Source organism: Crocodylus siamensis, chromosome 1, assembly GCF_052110815.1.
Source record: "Crocodylus siamensis isolate JL-2025a chromosome 1, ASM5211081v1, whole genome shotgun sequence".
In the NCBI taxonomy this organism is placed as follows: Eukaryota; Metazoa; Chordata; order Crocodylia; family Crocodylidae; genus Crocodylus; species Crocodylus siamensis.
In genome coordinates, this window is record NC_143395.1 from 296,915,903 (window position 1) to 296,937,717 (window position 21,815).

Here is a 21,815-nt window from a genome sequence, read left to right on the forward strand (position 1 = left end):
ATATTTCTGGACAACAACGGTGGCAATACACCATTTCATGGGCACTAATACAACTGAAACATTCTATTTATGAAACAAAACAAGGGTTCCCATGTTCAATATTTCTTCTGACTGATGGCTCATATTCTCCCTGACAATGCAGTCATTCCCATCCTTCTAGCTGAGGGGTTGGCAACCCCTGGCACACGTGCCAGCATGCCATGGCCAGCCCTGGCTCTAGGTAGCTGCTGCCAGTGATGGAACCCAGGCTGCTCCCAGCAGGGCTTCCAGTGTCCCAGCTGCCTGCTGGGAGCAGCCCAGGGTCCTGGCTGGTAGCAGCTACCCAGAGTTGGGCCAAGCTGGCTGCAGCCGGGAGGCTGCAAACAGCTGCACCGGACTCCGGAGCCCCGAAATCAGCTGTACTGGCACATGCACAAGCGCCTTGGAGCAGGCAGTGAGGGAGGGGGTTGAGGCAATGCAACCCTGGTCTCTCCCCTGCTTCCGGCACAGAGCTGGTAACTGGGCTCCAGAGCCTGGCACAGCTGTTTGTAGTCAGCCGGAGCTTTGAGTAGCTGCAGCAAGCAGCTGCACTGGGCTCCAGAGCTCCAGCATCAGCTCTGGGCTGGCGGCGACTGCACGCACACCTCAGGGCAGACAGCAGGGCAATGCAGCTGCAGCTGCCCAGAGCCCAGGCTGGCTACAAACAGCTGCGCTGGGCTCCAGAGCCCAGTCACCAGATGTGCTGGGAGCAGGGGAGAGACTGGGGTTGTATTGCCTCAGGCTCCTCCCCCACTGCCCACTCCAAGGCACATGTGCCACTACAGAGCTGATGCCAGGGCTCTGGAGCCCAGTGCAGCTGTTTGCAGCCTCCCAGCTGCAGTTGGCCCCAGCTCTGGGTAGCTGCTGCCAGCCGGGAGCTTGGGCTGCTCCCGGCAGGCAGCTGGGATGCTGCAAGCCCTGCTGGGAGCAACCTGGGCTCCAGCAGCTGCCCAGAGCCAGGGTTGCTGCTGACAGCCACAGAGCCCGGGCTGGGGGGCAGCAGGGCAAGGGACACAAGCAGGACATCCTGCCATGTACCCCCTGCCGTCATGTTGTTTTTCTGGCATGCTGGCATTCCGGCACCTTCAAGGTAGGCATTCTGGCGTTTTTCGGCACTCCAACCAAAAAATGCTGCCTACCCTGCTCTAGCTTACGTAACTATATGGCCAACCTTGCGAGTCAGTGACTTTTTTAATGCACCATCTGTTATAGCTTCCCAATAAAGTACTCAGTACTTCTCAGAATCATGACCAAGGTCTTGTCAATACATTTTTAATTGGTTTAGTTTGGCCAGTGGAAAGCCCTGAATTTAAACTATACCTATTTTACTGCCTGAAGTTGAACCAAAAAAGGCATGTAAGAAACAAGAGCGTCTAATCACGATAGTTTGCAGTGGTTTAACTATATCAGTTTATTCACATCTGAGGTTATTTTAGTACATGTAAACAAGGCTTAAATCCTCAGGAAAGGGCATACAAGGAAGTTACTGTGAGGTCAATGCTGTGTAGTAAATCCTCAATACCCTGGGCTCTCTACTGCCTCCTTACAGCAGCTTACCACTCAATGGAAGAGAGGAAAGAATAAGCCCACATGCAACTGCCATCAAGAAGCTGCTATACTCTAAACCCACAATACCCACTTACGTTTGGTAATTTGTTCATGCACTCTTACCCTTACTCAAAGTCACACAAAAATGTCTGGCAAAGCAAGGAACTGTATCCCAGGTTTCTCCCCTCATATATATGTTAGTGCCCTTACCATGGGACCACTTTTCTTCTTTTCTAATTATTTCATTCTGCTTCCTTATAACAAACCAGTGTGAATTTTACAAAGCCACTAATCACAAAATTTGTAAGTTTTCACTTGGAGTACCTGAATGTATTTATTTTTAGAACAAATATTTGATAGGAAGAATTTTGGTTTTCTATAAGTAATATAAAAACAAATCTGTATAAATAGCTACCCAAATATGAAAAGATATTTTTAAAGAAAGCATAAGCATTTTAAATAAGGTTATAAACAGTTCAAATGTCTCAAGGCAAAGTGTGACACGAACAGGAATCTGGGGAGTTATAGTTAAGTTAATAACAGTAATGTATCCCCTAAGAGATAACAAAAGAGGACTACCTCCAAAGACTTAGAACAATGGATTTCAACCTGAATCACAAGTGGATTTTAAGTGTCAGAGTATTTATTCCCAGATTACTCATTACTACAAAGCAATTATGAACAAAGAGAAAAGAGAGAAGGAAAAGTGCTAGGAGAGAGAAAAAGGAAGTGCCAAGATCTTTTTAAAGATATGAAACTATATACTATACCTCCCTTTCAAACATATAGCCTTTGCTTCTTGTCAATAACTATGTGATAGAAACTGCATGAACACTACCCTTTTTCATTTTTCAACTTACTCAAAGTGATATAGTAATACAATATAAAATGAATAAAAATATCCTAGAAATGAAATAATACCACATATTCTATAATACAGGAAAAGGTGGGAGCAAAACCCACAGGTAGGTTGCTTAAAGCTTTCCATTATGAAGGATTCTTGAAACTTTTAATATTAATGCAGTCCAATGGTAATAGTTCACTTATATCATAAAAGCTTATGTTGTAGCGGTCTTATATAGTTCTGATATACTCAAGGATGGCAAGTGACATTTGTAAGCAAATATCAAATGAAGTACTAACCCATCCCAACAGAGGCAGCACATTTAGTCTGGGCTTTGATTTCGGTGCGGATAGTATTTGCAAGTTCATCGGGAGTCAATCTGGTCTCTGTAAGGATTTCAGTGATATCTACTAGTGCTTCATCACAACTGACTGCTTCGATGTTATGAGTATAGCTATCAACACAAAGTAAAGGAGGTGAAACAGCAGCAACAGCTCACCATCTGTTAAAACAAATACGTAGCAAGTAAAGTCTTCCCTTTGTGGTAGCATCTCCCTGATTATTTATTCTCAACCTCACATAAGGTATATGTTTAAAAGTAATATGCCAAGTCACAGTAATGCTACCTTTTAGAACTAGCTTCAATACAGATCATGGTTTTTGAAGAATAGTTGGAGAAGAAAATTTAAATATATTTTCACTGAAAGAGAACTGCCCAGATTTTTGAAGTGCAGATTAATATAAAAAAATAAATTTTAATGGAAATTAGTCCAAAAATTCAGTTCTTGAAATGTTTTATTTAAACAATATTAGTATCTTGGAAGGGAAGCACCTTCTATACTTATTAACTAAAGCCAGATTCTTCTCCAATTGAAGTCAGTGAAAACTCTGACACTGACTTCTACAGGACTCATGTCAATTGTTTTGTAGGATTTGGCTTTAAGATATCGAGCCATGCAGCTCAGAATACAGTGACTGTCTTAGGTTATTTGGTCAACATAAAAAGTTGTACAGAAGATCTAAGATGGGAATGATTTTGAAGGGTAAAAAGGGGAAAACAGGCTTATGAAGATGAAAATACTGAATCAAATATAGACATCCAGGAAAATGGCAAATGTAAACATGCCTGATGATCTCTATGAAAATAATTATCTGAACAATCAATTTACTTTACCTTGCTAGCATTTCATACAATGTCCGTGCAACTTCTTTGTATGCATTAAAATCGTATGGAACTGCTTGAAGATTTGGACACAGCTTTTTTGCCTGGCCAAAAAACATTCCATTCTTTATACCAGCTTGTCTAAAAGCAAATTAAAAAAATAAAAATTCAATGAATTACATAGAACTTGCTTCTGCACAGATCCAAAATATAACATACTTGCAAGATAAATCATTAGAACTTTTCCATTCTGTGATCAGGTAAGCATTAATGTACATGAGTTAATTCCATCTGGTTACAGTTTAATTTATGAGAAAGTGACCTGCAAATATAATTGTAAGACTGTGCAAGTCAAACATGCATTTGGATGATAATATAGTTGATGTATACATTTTATACTCTGAATACCCAAGTAAGAGATGCAATTATTAGGAAGTCTTGAAAGTTCCCGGACAACACACATTATGTCCTGAACATTTACTACCGTTTAAACCAGTCTTTTAAAACCAAAAAAACAACTCATCTCCCGTTTCAAATGACAGCAAAACACATACCATATGCCTAACTATACAGTTTTGCTTGAGCACAAAGAAATGTTTATACTAGTATAATATAATGCAGATTATATTATTATAATGGCACAACTTCATAAAAATACATAGCAGAATATAAAATAAATTTAAGATGCAAAAGCAAAACTTAATGGAAAAAAAGGTTTTCTGAACAAGTTTTGAAGTAAGTAGTTAACTCAGGGATGTTATCTGCAGTAGAAATCATTATTCGTGCCTTTAAGACTTTATTTAAAACAAGCTACTGTTAGCACTTAGCTGTCCCTTTTAAATGTATTCAGGGGATCTAGTCCATACATTATGCAAGGATGTACTATTAGAGTTAGTGACTACGAGGATTAAAGGCCTTAAATTTTGCTTCACTGGATCCAGAATTTCCAGCAATACCAAGCACTTGTTTGGTATTCAGAGAAAAAAAAATTAACCTTATAAAAATCAACCACAGCACTGTAGAGCACTTAGAATTTTCTTTAGTGCTCTTGGTCCAACTGAAGTATTGATTAATTTGTTAATATTAAAAAAAAAACCACTCAAAAACCTAAAAGTAACCATTTCCCCCATTTTAGGTCAGCACTTAATGTTTAAGTTCTGAAACAGATTTATATTTTAGTAAATCAAATAGAGATTGATGAGAAAGGTAAGTAGATATTACATTACACTCATTCCCACCTACCTGGCTTCATAACTACAAGATGCAATTTCAGCCATTGACAAACCAGAGAGATCTGAGTCAGCTCCATTCATCTGTGCAGAATCTTGATGGCCCCAGGTTGAGTCCAGTTTATCAGGAACTCTATTTTCTGCTTGAAAAATAATAGTTTATATTGTTTCTATATTATTGTCTTAATGTTTTGAAAGAAGCATATGAACAAAATAAGCATAATAAATTATAATATGCTTTTACCATAGTTTCTAAACTAATGAGTAGGCTCTTCACAATAATTTGCATCCTTGTGATTATGTCAACCAAAAACAAGCAAGAAACACACTCACCCATACATGAACACACCATTAAGGGGTAAGATTTAGGGAGGATCTAAGGAGTGAATTATTGCACTATTGAGAAATAATCATACTTTTTCCACAATATTACCAATCATCCTTCAGAATTCTGTCAAATCATACTCTCGATGAGACAGATTTCAACTAGCTATCAAGGTGGTAAAAATGATTCAGAATCCTCAAGTGTTTTAGTTTTAAAGCTACAACCATGTCATATAAACAAAATTTTACTAATATTTCCGTCCTTCAAAAATACTACTACAGGAATATAGAGTTTCAACTTAAAACAGCCATTCTAAAATGTAACTTATTTTTAACCTCACATTTACAACTCTAATTTCTAGTAATTACTTAATTTAGACAACTAAAAGAAGGGTTTAAGCATCAGATAAAAGACCAAGAACACTTTCAAGTTTAGGATAAGTTAAAAAATAAGCTTACTAGAGATTAACATCCACAGCTAGCAACTTCACTAACACTTAATTGACAAAAGTTTCAATTACCAACCTCCAATGACTCCCCTATTACGGTTTGAAAGAACTTTTTTATAGTATATCACCACAAATTTATGCTGGGCCAAAATGAAACAACTACAAATATTCTAATCTCAAACTACTAGCAAAAGGATCATACAGCTCTTTAGTTAATTGTTTAAAACTCCTTTGAACAAACTAATGTGAAGCGATTTAAAGCATCATTGAAGCCAATTGAGTACCAGACACTTGTACAGAAAAGCTTGATACAGCATACTTGCATCAAGTAAAAACATTCTCTCCCCTACTCTGTTTGGGTTCTATCTGACATCACTATGAAATCCTTACATCTTTATATATACCCATGGGTTCTCAAATGTGTATCAGCCAGAAAAATTGGCTGGATGCAACCACCCCAATCAAGTAGTGAACTATCAAGAAAAGTTAGTTTAAAGGAAGGGTAAAACATACAAGTTAGGTTTAGTTTTCAGTATTGCAGTCTATTTTATACAATACAATAATGTAATAAAAATAAGTAATACTTCCATCTTGCCACACAACCTAGTAATGCTACATACTACCAACAAACTGAGAATTTGCATGTGAAAGAAAAGTATGGCGGTATGAGCATACAAAAGTAGTTATCAGGCCAAAGAATGTGTGTTGTAATGAGTAAGCAGGGGTAGAACCTGGCTTATGTGAACAGCTGTCCTTCTATGAAGCTTCTGCTAATTCATTTATCTTTTTATTTCCTAAGTATTAATACTGAGCATGTAAATATTGAGTCTGATTTGCTCAACAAGTTACCTAAGATACCTGAAGCTGCAAACCAGAGCAAAAATAAAATAAAATAAAAGCCCCAAATAAAGGTCAGAATGACAAGAATTGTGCCTTCCTGTGCCCTGGCCTGATATGCTGTTTTCATCTTGTCTATCTTCACTGGACTTGCCGACCTTTTCCACAGCGCAGCAGAGCAGATCCCCCCATGAGCTGATGAAGTCACTTCATGTGAAATTCAGGGCAATGCAGAAGAATACATTGTCCTCAATGGAAGGCAAGGTAGAGAACCTCTCATCAAAAGCTGGGAAACTAGACAGGCACATGGTGAATGTGGAGCAACGGATGGAGAAATCAGAGGCCAGGACCCAAGTCTGTGAAAAAGAAATCGCTGAGAATAAATCTGTGACTAATGATGGTTAAAAAACTGCTGCTCAAAGAATGAAAAAAATGGGAAATATTGGGGTTGAGGGACAAAAAAAGAATAAAAATCATCCACATCTTGGACATCGTTGTAGGGACAGAGACCCCAACCTAGGAATTTTGTGCATATACTAATCCATTAACTTGTGAATATGAATGTTAAAGAAGATACCTATGCAGAGAGGTAATTTCTACCACTCAGGAAGTGCATCTCCAATTTGGAGATACAGGTTGAGAATGATAGCAAAATTTAAAAATAAGTTATACAGTTTTGGATGAATCCAAAAAAAGAAAAAGGAAGCATTACATAAAAGATCCAAGATTCTATTGTTTCTAGTACTGAATTTGTTTAGCAATGTAGACTAAAACGCAGGAACCAGTATCACTGAAGAAGCAATATGCAAAAAAGAAAGTAGTTGAAGCAGTAGAATTCAGTATCTGGCAAAACTAGGTGATTCACAGGTATTTTTTTTCTCTAAATTTGGAACATTATTTCCAATGAAAGTAAGTCCCGGAAAAGTCAAGATCAGAAAACAGCTCAGAAAGCATGAAGCAACAATTCAAACAAATGAAGTGTTCAATGCTGGAGCAGGGGTATAAAAAATGTGGGGAGGTTAAAAGAACAGTGGGACCACAACTTTCTCATTTACACAAAAATGTGTGTAATGCAGTCAGGGATATGCAACAGCACACTATTTGGCTTTTTGTGCTTGTAAAACAGACATTTGTTTCATGTCGGTCTATGTGCCTGCTGAACCATATGTATGTGTGGCCCATAACAGTTTATGCTGTGAAGTGCTCCATGTATGTTTTTTAAGATTTGCAATGTTAGAATTGCCTAAACAAATTCCAATACCACCTTTTCATTTAGTAGTATAAAGTCATGGCCAACCATGTCTTTTTCTACCTGAAAAAGATGACAACCTATGTTTTTATGAGAAGCCAAGCAGAAAATAGTCGTCTCTCTTGATATTTGTTGATAAGTGTCATACATCAAGCCAAAATTAATAAGAGACTTAAAAATGTAATGAACCTTTAACTAGAGAGAGAGAGATGCTCAAGAGAGAATTAGGAAAATAAATCCTTTTGCCAAAACTATAGGTTGTACATTCAGATTGCGTATCAAGAAAGAAAGAGCTGCCTGCCTATAGACCAGCCAGTGAGGATGGATGCAAAGTTAAAGGACTGAGCATGTGGACTTTCAGAAAAATCTGTCACAATAGGGAGCACTGAGTTTGTAACACAGTGAACCTAATGCACAAATTCAACAATCTCTCTTGTTATTTTCAGTACTCTGAGAATACAATGGGTCTCTCACAGAATATGTTCTTCTCAGCAACACTACCTGGATTTTATCTAACCAGCTGACTCTCCAAAATATCTCTAAATTGTAATGTCGTAACAGCCTAAAAAATATTAGTGACTATTTGAAACTGCTCTATTAAATAGTGTTCACACACTATAGTACAAAAAACCTGAATTCCACATAAACAGTATCTGCCATTATATATTAGTCTTAGACACAGCACTATGAATGAAGTAGAACTTAAGTTTTGAATGTCCTGAAAGGACTGAAAGATTCCCAAAAAAGCAGGAAAGACAATAGATTCCGTAACTTTTACATTCTTCCCCCAGACTGCTAGACTACAGCAAAAGGACACAGGCATCTATTACTGTAGAGCTCTATTTTACACACTCTACATAGTTTATTAGGCTCTTACTGTTAACACCCCAGTAACAATGCAACTGTGGAAGAACTATTCTACCTCATACTCAAGAAAACTGCTGTGGTATAAACTAAAAGCAGAACTACTTTTTCCTCCTGTTACAAGTTAATAAATATGAAATAAGTTGCCCATATCAAGCAAGTTACTTTTTCACACTAAACACTTTTCAGGCAGTGTAACACAATTTTAATGACCGTTTTATAGTCATTCTTTTTGTTTACTCAAATATACTGCTATTTCAGAAAATAAAATCTTTCTGCTGTACTGCAGGAACATAAGAAATTCTCTATAAACAATAACAGATCCCCTGCTTCTGGGCAGACAAATCTCAATACTGAGGGGACAGAACTTGCTAAAGTCCTCAGGAAATTTCCAGCAATCAAAATTGTAAGGTAACTCACATTACCTACACAGACATATTGCTCAATTTATTTTTTTAAACCAATGACTCTCTCATTGGTAGCCTACTACTGTTTCTATACTTCTTTTAGACATGAGTAATTTTAGCAGCATTTACTTGTCATATTTTGTGCTGGTTCTTGGGTAATATATAGCTACTCAGGTGCATGATAGCACAAAAGGTCTTTATTTTATTTTTCAAACAAGAAATACACATTCATTGTAGCAATACACTTCATAATTTCATCTCCAATAAAGAGGTAGACAACACTGTTTAAAAAAATACACCCTACACCCACAACAACCCACAACAAAAAGTAACAGAATGATGGCTAACTATTGTAGGAGCAATTTACTCTATATATTACACTAACTGACAGAAACCATTGTCAAAAAATGGCCTTTCACCAGGAAGGAATATCAACTACCTTTTTGGTGGTAGTACTGCAGTTTTAAGAAATCAGATTTGTTATTTGTACCTGTTTTGCCATTCAGTATCTTGTTCTGGTAATATTGCCATTCCAGCTGTGGGTTTGCACCAGGACGCAGTGATGCCCTTCCTGCACCTCTGTTACTTGTAACAGCCACTGGTTTTCCTGTGGAAAAGTATTTAAACTAATTGAGAAATCGACAAGTGTTCAATTTTATTAAATTAGAGCACACCAAGGCAAACAGTGCTAAAGACTCAGTGTTTAATATTTTACATTCCTTTTAGGTTTATGCAATCTTCCACCATTAACGAAAAAGCAGCCAAGAAAGTGACATGCAAGAGTAACATTTTAATTTAATTTGTTAAATAACTGTAATCAAAAAGGAAAAACAAAATGCTGAGGAAACTGTTAAAAAAAATAAATGATCAGCTACAGTTGCTTAAATACATACAAGTTTGACAGCTTAACTAAAATTCTGATATTCCACCAATTTAAACCATTGCTCCTCATATATTTTATGGAAGTTGAGCATGTCTATTATTTAAGTACACTAAACAAGTGTAAGGCAATGAGAAACACACATAGGCAGAGCTGCATTAATTTTATTAATTTGATGTAATTTAGGATTTGATGCTGCAACAGTGCAAGTGAATGCTGAGACCAGACTAAACCTTTGATCAGTGTAATCACCTCTGACACTTTCCATTCTTGCTGTTAGACTGATTTTTAAAATGCTTCAGAATAAATAGTTCAGACACTTCCATTAACAAACACAGAGGACAGGCAGTTTTGAAAATGTTAAAAATCCAGTTTCTTTGGAAGACTCTCCATGCTTTGGAACAGATTAGAAATGTTGCATAGGACAAGCCACAGACATTCAAAAAGCCCAAGGTGGAATTGGTCAAAGTTACATAGTTTTCTGAAAGCAGCGCAATTTAGATTCATAGCAAACAGAACACACATTTTCCCTTTGGGTGGGGGCGCAAATCTTACCAGGTTCTGCCATTTTTAAACCAGTCTGTGTACACTGAATGTCTGTTCCATTAGAGGTATAGACTGGTTTTCTCTGCTGAGCTTCTGTTCTGTTACAGGTATAGATGGGTTTCTCATTATGTATACTGTTAAAGTGTAATGTCTGTACCTGGCTTAAGTGTTTGTGACGTACTAATTTATCCTTAAGAAAACAGACATAAAGACTTGAAAGCCTCAAAACTCACTACGTGCACTGCAAAACTTGCTGAATATCTATACCAAGCATACCAAGTAGCTCCACTGACCCTTTAACATGTCATCACAAGTACAGAGCTCTCTACATGCCACATGCACAGAGCACATTCCCCAATCTCACAGCATATCTTATGTTGTAAGCACAGATCAAGAGCTCACACAGTCCATGAGCACAGTATCACAATATATTTGACTGAAAGGAAGATGCACTGGACTAGAAAGTTGACGGTCTTTACAGTGAAGGGCAAGGATACGAGGCCTTGCTTTTAGGAGACATTCCCCCCCCTTTACAAATGGGTAAAAGAAACATAACTTTTGCTGCAGCCAAAAATAGACTGTACACTCTATGACAGTTCCAAGAGTAATATAACCACACTGTTTTTCCAGAGCAACTCAGCCCAAGCTATACAAGCTGTGGTGTCTGCAACCAATTAAATCACTCCTCACCTGCACAAAGATTAAACAATTCCCAAAATGCTTGTGTTTTCCAGCAAATGTTTATATAAGATACTGATAACTGTCTACTGTACCAGAATTAAGGTTGCTGATGAATACTAATAAAGGGCTAGTCACTACCAATGCTTCTAAGCTGTGCTTAGGTAAAGCCAAGACCTCACTTGGTTGTTTTGGAGTGAGCGAGACTATGCAGTCTTCAGCTTCTCACTTTACCAGGCTGCTGAGACTGGAGAGACACCATTTGATTCTATATTCTTACACTGGACTTAAACACTGGAAGTGAGATAGCAAGGAAAACTTGACTGCAGGACACTGAGAAATAAGAACTGGCGATATGAGAGTAATGCTCCTAACAGGCTAAGTTACTAGAAGCAGACACTTACAAAATTTTACTTGTTAGCTAGCATATTTTCATGTTTTGAACATGCGACTGGTGACATTAAAAGAAGAAAAAAGAAAAACAAAGTATACTGACCTTTGAGATCTGGCCTATTTCGGATACCCACGGATACAAAGAAGCAATCCATATCCACGTGCATTATACAGCTCTGTGGCTTGGCTGAATTCAAGACAGACACATTACCTAGTATGAAGACATATTAATAGAAAACTTGATCCCTAAAATTTACATATTTTACAGCATTCATATGAGTCAAAGACTGATAGTAAAATGTTTCCAACTCCAAAACAAGGAAAGCAACAAAAAGAAGTTCCTGTTACTACCTCTACCAAAAGTTCATTATTAGAATTGTTTGAAGGGAGAAGTGAAGAAGTGCAATACACTACAGAATATCAAATGCAATATAGAAGCACTGGAAACAACAGCCTGGTAAGTTTAAAGACAAAGTGACACATCTACTAAAGTGAAGTATTACACCTCTTATTACCCATTTTGTTTCCCAAATTAATATTTATTACCTTGGTATGATAAGTGTTTTCAGTACATAACAACATAAATTAACAACTACCATACTCAAATGCAGACTACCTCTATGATTTATAAATGTGTTATAAGTTTCCAGTTATAGAAACTAATTATTGGAGGTCTGCCTTGAATTTGTCCCCCTCCCACTGCTACAGCACAGAAAACAAGTTGGGGGGGGAGGGGGGGTTAGGTAGCACCCTTGCCCTTTGCCCTCCTCCCCTGCCCCCAGTTTCTTTATCCTGCCCTCATTACTATCAGACCCTGCTCTCCCTAAGCATATGGAAGTGAGAAGCAAATTTGAAAACAGTGACCTAGAAATAAACATACCTGTAATAACCTGCATTTGAGAAATTACTAGTTACCCATAGACTTAGTTCATCCAGAACTGCTGCAGTTTACCTCTTTTGAAACTGCTGCAAGTTTTAGCTTGGGTACTCCATAAACACACTTTTAAGCAGCACTTTTGTACGTACTTGTATATAGTACAAACTATGCATAACATTATAGTTTCACAGTTGGTAGGGTCAGAAGGGACCTAAGCAGGTCATCTAGTCCAACTCCCTGCCATGGGCAGGAAAGGATGCTGGGGCCAAGCCTCCTTTTGAAGACCCCAAGGTTAGGGGCAAGCACCACTTCCCTTGGAATTCAGTTCCATCTCCTAGCTGCCCTGACTGTAAAGTAGTGCCTCCTGATATCTACCCTGAATCTACTCTCAGTCAACTTATGGCCATTGTTCCTTGTTACCCCCAGTAGTGCTCGGGGAAACAGGGACTCTCCCAATGCCTGCTGGTCCCCCTTGGCAAGTTTATAGGCGGCCACCAGATCCCCTCTCAGCCTTATTTTGTGGAGGCTGAACAGGTTCAGGTATCTTAGCCTCTCCTCGTAGGGCCTGCCCTGCTGCCCCCTAATGATGTAAGTGGCCCTCCTCTGGACCCTCTCAATGCTGTCCACATCCCTCCTGAAGTGCGGTGCCCAGAACTGGACGTGGTACTCCAACTGTGGCCTGACTAATGTCACATACAGGAGGAGGATCACCTCCTTGGACCTGCTCGTGACGCATCTATGGATGCATGACAAAGTGCAGTTAGCTTTCCTGACTGCGTCCCCACATTGGCAGCCCATGTTCATCTTGGAATCAATAGTGATTCCAAGATCTTTCTCTGCCTCTGTGCTGACCAGAAGGGAGCTCCCCAGCCTGTAGTATGCTGCTGGTTCTTCCTCCCCAGATGCAATACCTTGCACTTGTTCGTACTGAAACCCATCCTATTCTCATCCACCCACCTTTGTAACCTGTCGAGATCTAGTTGTAGCCTGTCCCTCTCTTCTAGTGTGCTCACTTCTCCCCACATCTTAGTGTCATTAGTCCAAACCCAAAAGGCTCATGATTTTCCATATAGTTCACTGGGCTAGGCTCCACCAGTCAAAAGCATTTCAAGCCATGGTGACCTCATAGATCAGCACTATTCAGTACGTGGGTACTTCAGATGTGTGTACTCCCTCCCCTCCAACAACAACAACAAAAACACAGAACAATGTGATAATTAGCCACCCTGCTCATGACTGGAAACAGGTGTTCTTGTCACAAGTCCTGGGATCCTCCAAAAATGTATATACAGATGTGGTACAGGGCAACTTGGTCTGGCTCCACTTCAAGGAGTACAGGGCCACAACTACTCATATGCAACAGGCTGAGAGATAGATTCTGGGTAAGCTGTTTGGGGCCCCATTCAATGACATCTACCAGACATTTAAGGCCAGTCAAAAATCAGGACTCAGAAATGGGAAAGAAAGGCACAGCTCACTTGTGGGAGTGAAGAGGAAGCAAAAATGTATTCAATGTAGTAGCTCACCCTGACTTAAAAAGACTTGGCACTGAAGCGGACTGAGTGCAATGACCACTACCATAAACCTTATTCAGATGGGTTACACTAGCCTATTCTTGTGATAGGTTGCTATTAGTATGTTTGCCCCATAAAGTCTATGTGTTTCATAGACATGTTCAGTGTTGGCTGCATTTAAATCAACTTGATAGTTGGTTTCCATTACTGAGCGCATACTGCTTTTGGCAGCAGTTAAATGATATTTTTGTGAGGTTTCCTTGCATGTGAATGCCAGACAAGAGGCGTCACCCACTCCTTCCCACCCCCCTCAAGTTGACTAGGGGGAAAACCCCCATCTTATACTCAAGTAAATACAGTAGGTCTTAATATTCACTATGTTACAATTCAAACTATGTTGGAGTACTCTCTGGGTTTTGTGCACAAATCAGAAAATACAATTTTTTTTAACATCACTTTCAATTTTTTTCCTCAGTTCACACCACACACGTCAAGTGATTTGAAAACCTCTGGTCAGTTAGCATTTTATGGTCAATGACATTGCTATATTTTATGAAGCATCTACCACAGACAAGCAAAACAGCTTTAAAATGTAATATACAAGATGCAGTTTACCTATGCTTGAGGCAAAGATAAGCTGCACTAGATCAAGTTGTGATTTTTGATAAATATTACCAGAAGTTTGAACCAATATTATTTGCTGGTCACAACTGTAACTGGGGCAAATCACGTGTGTACAATGCCTAGAATTCCATAGCGAAAAAGTATGTCACATAAATGACTAAAACGCTTCATTTTTAATGCCCTATTTCAAGACAGTCAGTCATTCATTACCTGCAGTCTTTTTAAAGAAAATTATGTTTACCCTACTTGTACAAAAAAGGGATATATAAAAGGACACTGGCAACTTAAAGAAGCAAGACTCTCTAGGAATAGAAGGCAGACTCACAAAAAGTCAAACAGGTTGAATAGTGCTTAAGCTTCTAAGACAGGGCTGTCCAACTGGCAGCCTGCAGGACCTGGAAGTAGCTTCTCCAGCAGCTGTGCAGCAGGGAATAAACTGGGGCATCTACACACTAGTGACACAGCACATGTGCAAGGAGCAAGGGTGAAGAGTGGAGGCTGTCCCCACAGTGTGCAGACTATGCAAAGTGCAACCCCCAGCCACATCGAAGTTGGAGACCCCTGTTGCAGGAGATATTGTCAAGGACATAAAATATATAATTCACTACTATACTTAAATATTAAAATCCCACTCATTACACAAATATTTACACAAGTACTTTCAGTTTGGCAGTGCAATACTTCCAGAAACAATTACCGTTTAGTGCCAAGACATGGAGAATTATTGTACAAGACTCCTTCTAATGTGAAGAGATCCAAAAGTATTCTAGCTAACAGACTCATTTTGACCTTAGTACATTTCCATATACTGTGGAAAATTTTCACTTGGAACTAATACAGAGCAGTAAGACACTTTGTATTTGGCCCTTTAAAATCTCAAAAAAAAATCTTGCATGTACACAACTCAAAATCATTTTTCCCCTCAAAATTGCTTGGCGGTATCTAAAAAAATTAAAATTCTGCAGAAATAAATCTGTGTTGAAATGAGTGTCATATTAAGGGGCATTTAATTTTAATAATAAAAGCTGCAAAAAGCAGGTATTTGACTCCTCATAACCATGCTGCTATCCCATATTGCCTGGGAGCCTTCTTAACAATGAAAGCTTTGTGTTTAAGATTGATCAGATGCTTAATGTGAAAACAAGGGAACCCAGTTAAATAAACCATTTTAAACAAGTATCTACCTGTATCAGTTTTAAGTGTAGACCTGCCTGTTTTCAATTTTTTTAACTTTTCACTTCCTGGAAAGACACCATTGTTTTTTCTCTGCAGGTTGTTGACAAACTCTGTCAATTCACTCTTCCATGTGGATATGTGATGCAGTCTTGAACGAGAGTAAAAGTCAGAAATAAAATTGCAGTCTGAAGGTTTGGACACTGGTGATGAAGCTGCCTTGCTAGGAGTAGGTACTGAAGAAGTGCTTTTTGTGCTTGAAGGCCCCTGAACAGTGGAGTGGTGAGCACCATTTAATTTAGTATTACTGTGCAAAGATGAAGATGAGAATGAATTACTCATAGTCCTATGTGGATTCCATAAAAGATCTGTGTTTTTGTTGCTTTGCTGCAACTGCTGCATAGTGCAGTCTCTAAAGTCAGTGATGCCTTTTTCAGTCTTCCCCTCCTCCTGCAGGGGGCCTGGAGAGAACCTGCTTGCAACACTGTTGCCAGAGGGCACCAAGCAATCCTGTGTCTTTAAGGCACTGGTAGAATTGAGGGTGTGTCCGTTAAAAATGGCAGTGCTGTCTCTGTGATGCTGAACTCCATTGTGTGTCCTAACAGGAAAGACCTGTTCCAATTCCACAATTCCCAAATCCTTACTGTCTTCCTCCTCCTCTTCATTCCAGCTATCAATTCCATTGCCTTTGATGTCATTTTCAGTCTCACACTGTTTTATTAAATGGTTTCTAAAACAAGCAAGAAAATAGTATTTAATAATTTTACCTAAACAAAGATTTGAAGTCATTAGCAAGTCATTATAAATATCAATCTATACAGAAAACAAAAATTAAGCATTTTTAGTAGTCAGATGCAAACTTCTGATAGTTCTTTTAGGATAGGAGAAGTCAACCTTTTCTGAGGCACGCTACAAATCAGCCCCATATTCTGCCCAAGTGCCGTTTCAGGCGCCTTCCCTTGCCTGATCTGCTGCTCTTTGTTCTGCTTCCTACCCTATTTGCAGTGGTGTTGCCTGTCCCCCACCTGATCTGCCACATTTCCACATACACTGCCCATACCGCAAGTTGGTCATCCTTGTTTTAGCAGATGAAGATAATATCATCCAGTGGTTTGAACGATGATTTCAGAATGTCCTACTGATCTCCATTATCTCTACTCAACTTTCTACAGATTTGTTACAGAATAAATGTGGGTGGGAATTTAATCAAAAAATGACCTTTTTCAAACTCTTATTATAAAGGGAACTTCCCTAGATTTCCAATAAGATTCCCAACCTGACCCCCAATAGCACAGGCATTAAAATAATTCTGACTTTTTTTAATATAACAATTCCTTGATCTTCTTTTATTACTAAGTGTCAAAACTACTGGAAGGAAAAAACTTCATTTTTATTTTTAATTACATTTTCAGCCTGAAAAACAGAGATCTTAAAAAACTCTTACCAAAAAATATTTCTACTTTTTGCAAAAGGTCTTAGTATGGCATGTTGAATTTAAACTCCAAGGAAGCATGTCCCAGGTGGTTACATCAAATATATCCATGAATTTATTTTCACTGGTGTATATGAACAACAGAATCTACACCATAGTGATGTTTAAAAGAATGAGTATTGTAACACAAGCACATTAGCAATTTACTTTTACCTGGATATTGTGAAAACAAAAAACTACTACCTCAAGTAGTTTACACTAGATCCATATCAACAACACAAATGGCATTAACATTAAACATTAAGAGCTAAGTGGATTCTCAGTTTACAGGAAAATCTACCTACTCCCAAAGAAAGCAATTTAAACAAATGCACAAAAAATGGTTGGTTATAAATTACCTAGCTAACGTGCAAATAAAACCAACAAACCAATTAACTTTGATAACAGTTCACCTAAGATTACTGTAATTATAAACTATATAAAACAGAACAACAATATTTTGGAACAGCTATGAGATTATAAAGGTTTCTCCCACTGGTACCAATTTGAAGTCATCACATAGAGTAAGTTTTTAAATGGATACTGGTTATATTAGAAAGACTTATTTATGAAAGTCTAATTAATCTTCTCATCCCCATTACCACCAATACAATATACTGATCCAAGGTAGAGTTAAATAATCCCCTACAGTTGAACATAAGAGTAAAAGAAACGGTTAGCATGAGCATTCTGTAGGAATATTTGTTTTTTCTACCAGGTACAAACACAATCCTATGTGTAGACACTCCCTCGAGGGAAACAAATCATCTGGGTACACAGAGATGATCCTTTCAAATCAGACCAGTAGCTGAGCTCTTCCAAATAATCTCTCTCTGATCACAGCCAATTCCAGATGCTTCTGAGAAGGATGCAATAGGTACCCACCCCCCACCCCCACATGGAAGAGCATACCCAGAGGATGAAGTTGTTTCCAAACTCTCCTATCAATAATAGATGGAGTCTTCCAGCATTAGGGCTTATTGCCTTTTAATTATTATTAACTTGCATCCTTTCTTGAAACTTGGTAATTTCATAGCCCTAACCTAACATCCATATGCTGATTATGCATTGCAGCATTTTAATCTTAATTTTTAAAACTGGAGCAAGTGTTTCTTCATTTGTACAACAACTACCACAACAAATCTCTGTCAATATTTGCTATTTTTAAAACAAAATACCTAATTCAGTATCCATGATCAGATTCTCTTAAATCAAGTCCCACACCCAATTGCTTCCATACAGTACATGTTACACCTACTACGTCCTCTGGCACAGTTAAAAGCCTGGCCCAGGAGCTAAGCCACTTGATGGGCTATCCAGAGGGACATGGCCTCAATAACCAACTCTGATTTTAGACAAACTGTTTCCCACCTGTAAAATGTGAACACTTACCCTCCCTGGTTAAGTGCTTTGGGATAAACAGAAATGTTGTACACATAACAACGTAAGTGAATAATGTACATTACCAGATAGGAAATACTTACACCCTGTTGTTGAGCTCTTTAGCTATATTGCTAGGACCTGGCATGGCATCTTCAGGTTTGCATATGGTATTAAAGTTGAGACCTTTCTGAACACTTGACTGCTTGGTATAAAGCTGATATGGAACATGGGAGAGGAGACGTCCAGCTTTTATGCTAAACAGCAAAAAAAAACAAACAAAAACAAACAAATATTTTACTACTCAAAGTCTTCAGAAAAGCTACTTCTGAGATGAACAGTGTTTCATTTATAATAGGTTGCTGATACTTCTGTAATTATAGCTGGCTGTCTTGCTATACATGCTTCTAATTCTCCTTAGTTTTAGCACAACTGAAATATTTGGACAGTGAAATCTGAACCTACAAAGAATCAATGTATCGCACCTGAATGAGGAAATACATATTTTTTTAATGTAAGCAGTTTGATAAAATAAAAAATAAACTCAGGACAATAATAAATTGATAAATATGCTTCGTACTTTCTGAATTGTCAACAAGTCAACAATTACTATAAAAAGGAGTCCTGAAAGTGTGCACACAGGATGTGAATGCTTAAGTGTACCTGAACCACGATTAAACACACTTTTCACAGCTACAATACAGAAAGAAAGCAAAAAAGTTGCAATAAAAATCTGCTTAACTGCTTTAACTGCAACACACGAGCAGTTTTTTATATGCATACATAACTTCTAGTTCAGAAACTAAAATAGGCACCAGGAGGAGTTAATACATTGTAACTTATAGATGTGATACACACAAATTCAGTTAAAAATGTTGGACCTTAAACACGGCATAGTCACAACATAACAGATTATTAAAATCCCAGTTCAATTAAAAATGGTTTGTTTATATTAACTGGATTTAAATAAGCATCTCAAAATAAATAGGTATAAATATGCTGATAACATACAACACAGCTCAAAAAATATGGAAAAATATCATTTCTTTGAAGACTAGTATGGAAACAAATTAAAAAAAAACCTTTCAGACTCATATCCAGTTATAAAACCCCCAATTATGTCTGGATAGGGTAGGATGTTATTTTAAATCCCGATGACTAGAGCTATAGAACTACCTTAATGAGAGATGCTTACACATGATAGTTAGCTGTGTAAAACCTGTTAGCTTTCTCCAGTGCAAACTCTACATGAAATGGCAGTAATTTGATAACAGTTTTCAAGATCCTCCACAAATTCTACAAATGTAATACTCTGATGATAGATCCATTTAAATCAAAACACCTTACAGATGCCTTCCAGACAAAAATCAGGTAAAAACTAAGAAAAAAAAAGAGTTTCATTAGGATCTGGTTCACCTTGAAGAATATCCTCAACTTCTCCAATCCTAAGGACCCAATTATCCCCCACTATGAGGAAACCCAGTGGAGAGACTAAAAAGAGAAAAAAACTATCCAAACATTCTTATGTAGATTTGCCCCAACCCATTTAGTATGATGTCTGCTGTTCCTTGTCTCCACCCACCCTGCAGCTAAAACTGTACTTTCAGGCATTTGACAATCAGCAGTTTTCCTCAGGCAACTCAAGTCCTGTAGCATATCATCCAGAAAAGATATAGCAACAACATTTTCATCTTTCCTTCTGCATTTATGTTATTGATGGTGATGTGCTCCTGCCCAACCACAACCCTTTACCCTAAATGCATACAGATACCATACTGAACTCTAAAGTAGGTGTGGCTGTTGTTTTAGCAGCCAAGTCTGTTTTATAGTGAAACAAAGAATATTTATGTATAGTTTGGGGCACGGAATTAAATTCAAAGTTTTTAAAGAGGACATTTATAGTAGCGCAAGCGTGATGTTGGAGATATGATGGTCCAGAAATTATGCGAGGCAAGGTTTTCTTGGTATGACAGCCTTTACTGGACCAACTATGTAGCTGGGATAAAGTTAAAAAAGCTCTCAAATGTAAAAGATAACACTTTGTCTATACTATGCTTTTTTCTTAAGAACCGTTTTGTTTCTTCTACAGCTCAAACTTCTACTCTATAGAGGGAGGTGACAACAGAACAAAAGCCCCTATTGGCTGTCACACTGCAATTAAGGAAGCTAAGCAAGTAATTTAAACCAAACTTTTCACAGCTCATCTCTATGTTCCTCCTTTAATTAGAGGAAGATCATGTTACCCAATTATTTAAAATTAACTAGTTAGCATTTATTTAGAGAACTAGTAAGGCTTCTTGTGGGAATGCTATAATTACAACAGTTATAACAGGAAAGTTCTGACAACAACTCAATTAAACATTGAAATATTCATATACTCTAAATGACATTTCTTTATGAAGATTACAAATTACCCTAGAAAATTAAAATAACACAAGTAAAACTGTAAGCCTCTCAAGTATGGAAAGTAGTGATGCAGCAATAGGACATTTAGTCCTAAAATAATTTTCTCCTTATCACTATATAACCCACAATAGATAATGTCTATAAATTATTCTACCAGTTTCAGATTCAAACTTAATTGAGAACTTGTTTATACTGAGATTTCAGCCATTGGAGTAGTTGCATCGGTCAAAACCTTATGAATAAATTATATATTTCTACAATAGTTCATGCTAGTTTCAAACTATGTTCAGGTACAACTTCTTAAACTCCAAATGTAGACAGGACCTCAATGGCCACCTGGAGCAATGAACTTGGTTATATGCTTCATAAAACATATTTCATGTTATTATTTCTAAATTAACTTTGCACAATGTCATCAAAATCATATCAGCTTAGGGACGATGTCAACCTTTCCTTCAGTACTGTAGAGGAGAGAAGGGCAGTAGAAGAAGTAAAGACATTTCATTCACTTACAACAACAAACCCTCTGGGTCAAGAAGTGAACAGCATTAAGTGAGAATCCAAAACAGAGTTCTCTTCAACTTTTAGTTTCCCTTTGCTCTTATTAACAAACTTGAATAAAAAAATGCAATCAATTTTCAACATTATAACCAACTCTGATGCCATGATTCTTTTTATTGCCAGGGGGAAACAAAAAAAATCTCTTCACATTTAAAACATTTTAAACCTCCACCTTATACTACTTCTGATGATACATCTTCCAAACAAAAATTGTTTGTAAAATAAATTTGCACTATTCACCAAGTTCCACATCTTTGTGCCACAAACAACAAATTTCCTTTAAATACTGGTATATTTTCATGGATTCTGCTCATGTGCATTATTTTATGTTTTAAACTTTAAATTGTATCTGCTATGATGCCTTTCTTTATTCGCTGTAGC

General features: G+C 37.7%; 1 protein-coding gene across 6 annotated transcripts in view; it reads right to left on the reverse strand.

Moving 5' to 3' along the window:
• The window catches only part of REV1 (REV1 DNA directed polymerase), a 73,908-nt gene that overhangs the window by 29,269 nt on the left and 22,824 nt on the right, over positions 1-21,815 (reverse strand). For 4 of the 6 annotated variants that reach the window (XM_090065332.1, XM_090020369.1, XM_090065341.1 and 1 more), the window contains 7 exons: positions 18,572-18,724; positions 15,628-16,346; positions 11,532-11,639; positions 9,422-9,538; positions 4,815-4,944; positions 3,585-3,713; positions 2,710-2,864 (listed from right to left, as the gene is read on the reverse strand). In XM_090065332.1, coding sequence (XP_089921458.1) covers positions 2,710-2,864; positions 3,585-3,713; positions 4,815-4,944; positions 9,422-9,538; positions 11,532-11,639; positions 15,628-16,346; positions 18,572-18,724 — 1,511 coding nt within the window. The remainder of the gene's footprint in view (positions 1-2,709; positions 2,865-3,584; positions 3,714-4,814; positions 4,945-9,421; positions 9,539-11,531; positions 11,640-15,627; positions 16,347-18,571; positions 18,725-21,815) is intronic. The other 2 variants (XM_090020395.1, XM_090020388.1) reach the window with 2 other exon arrangements.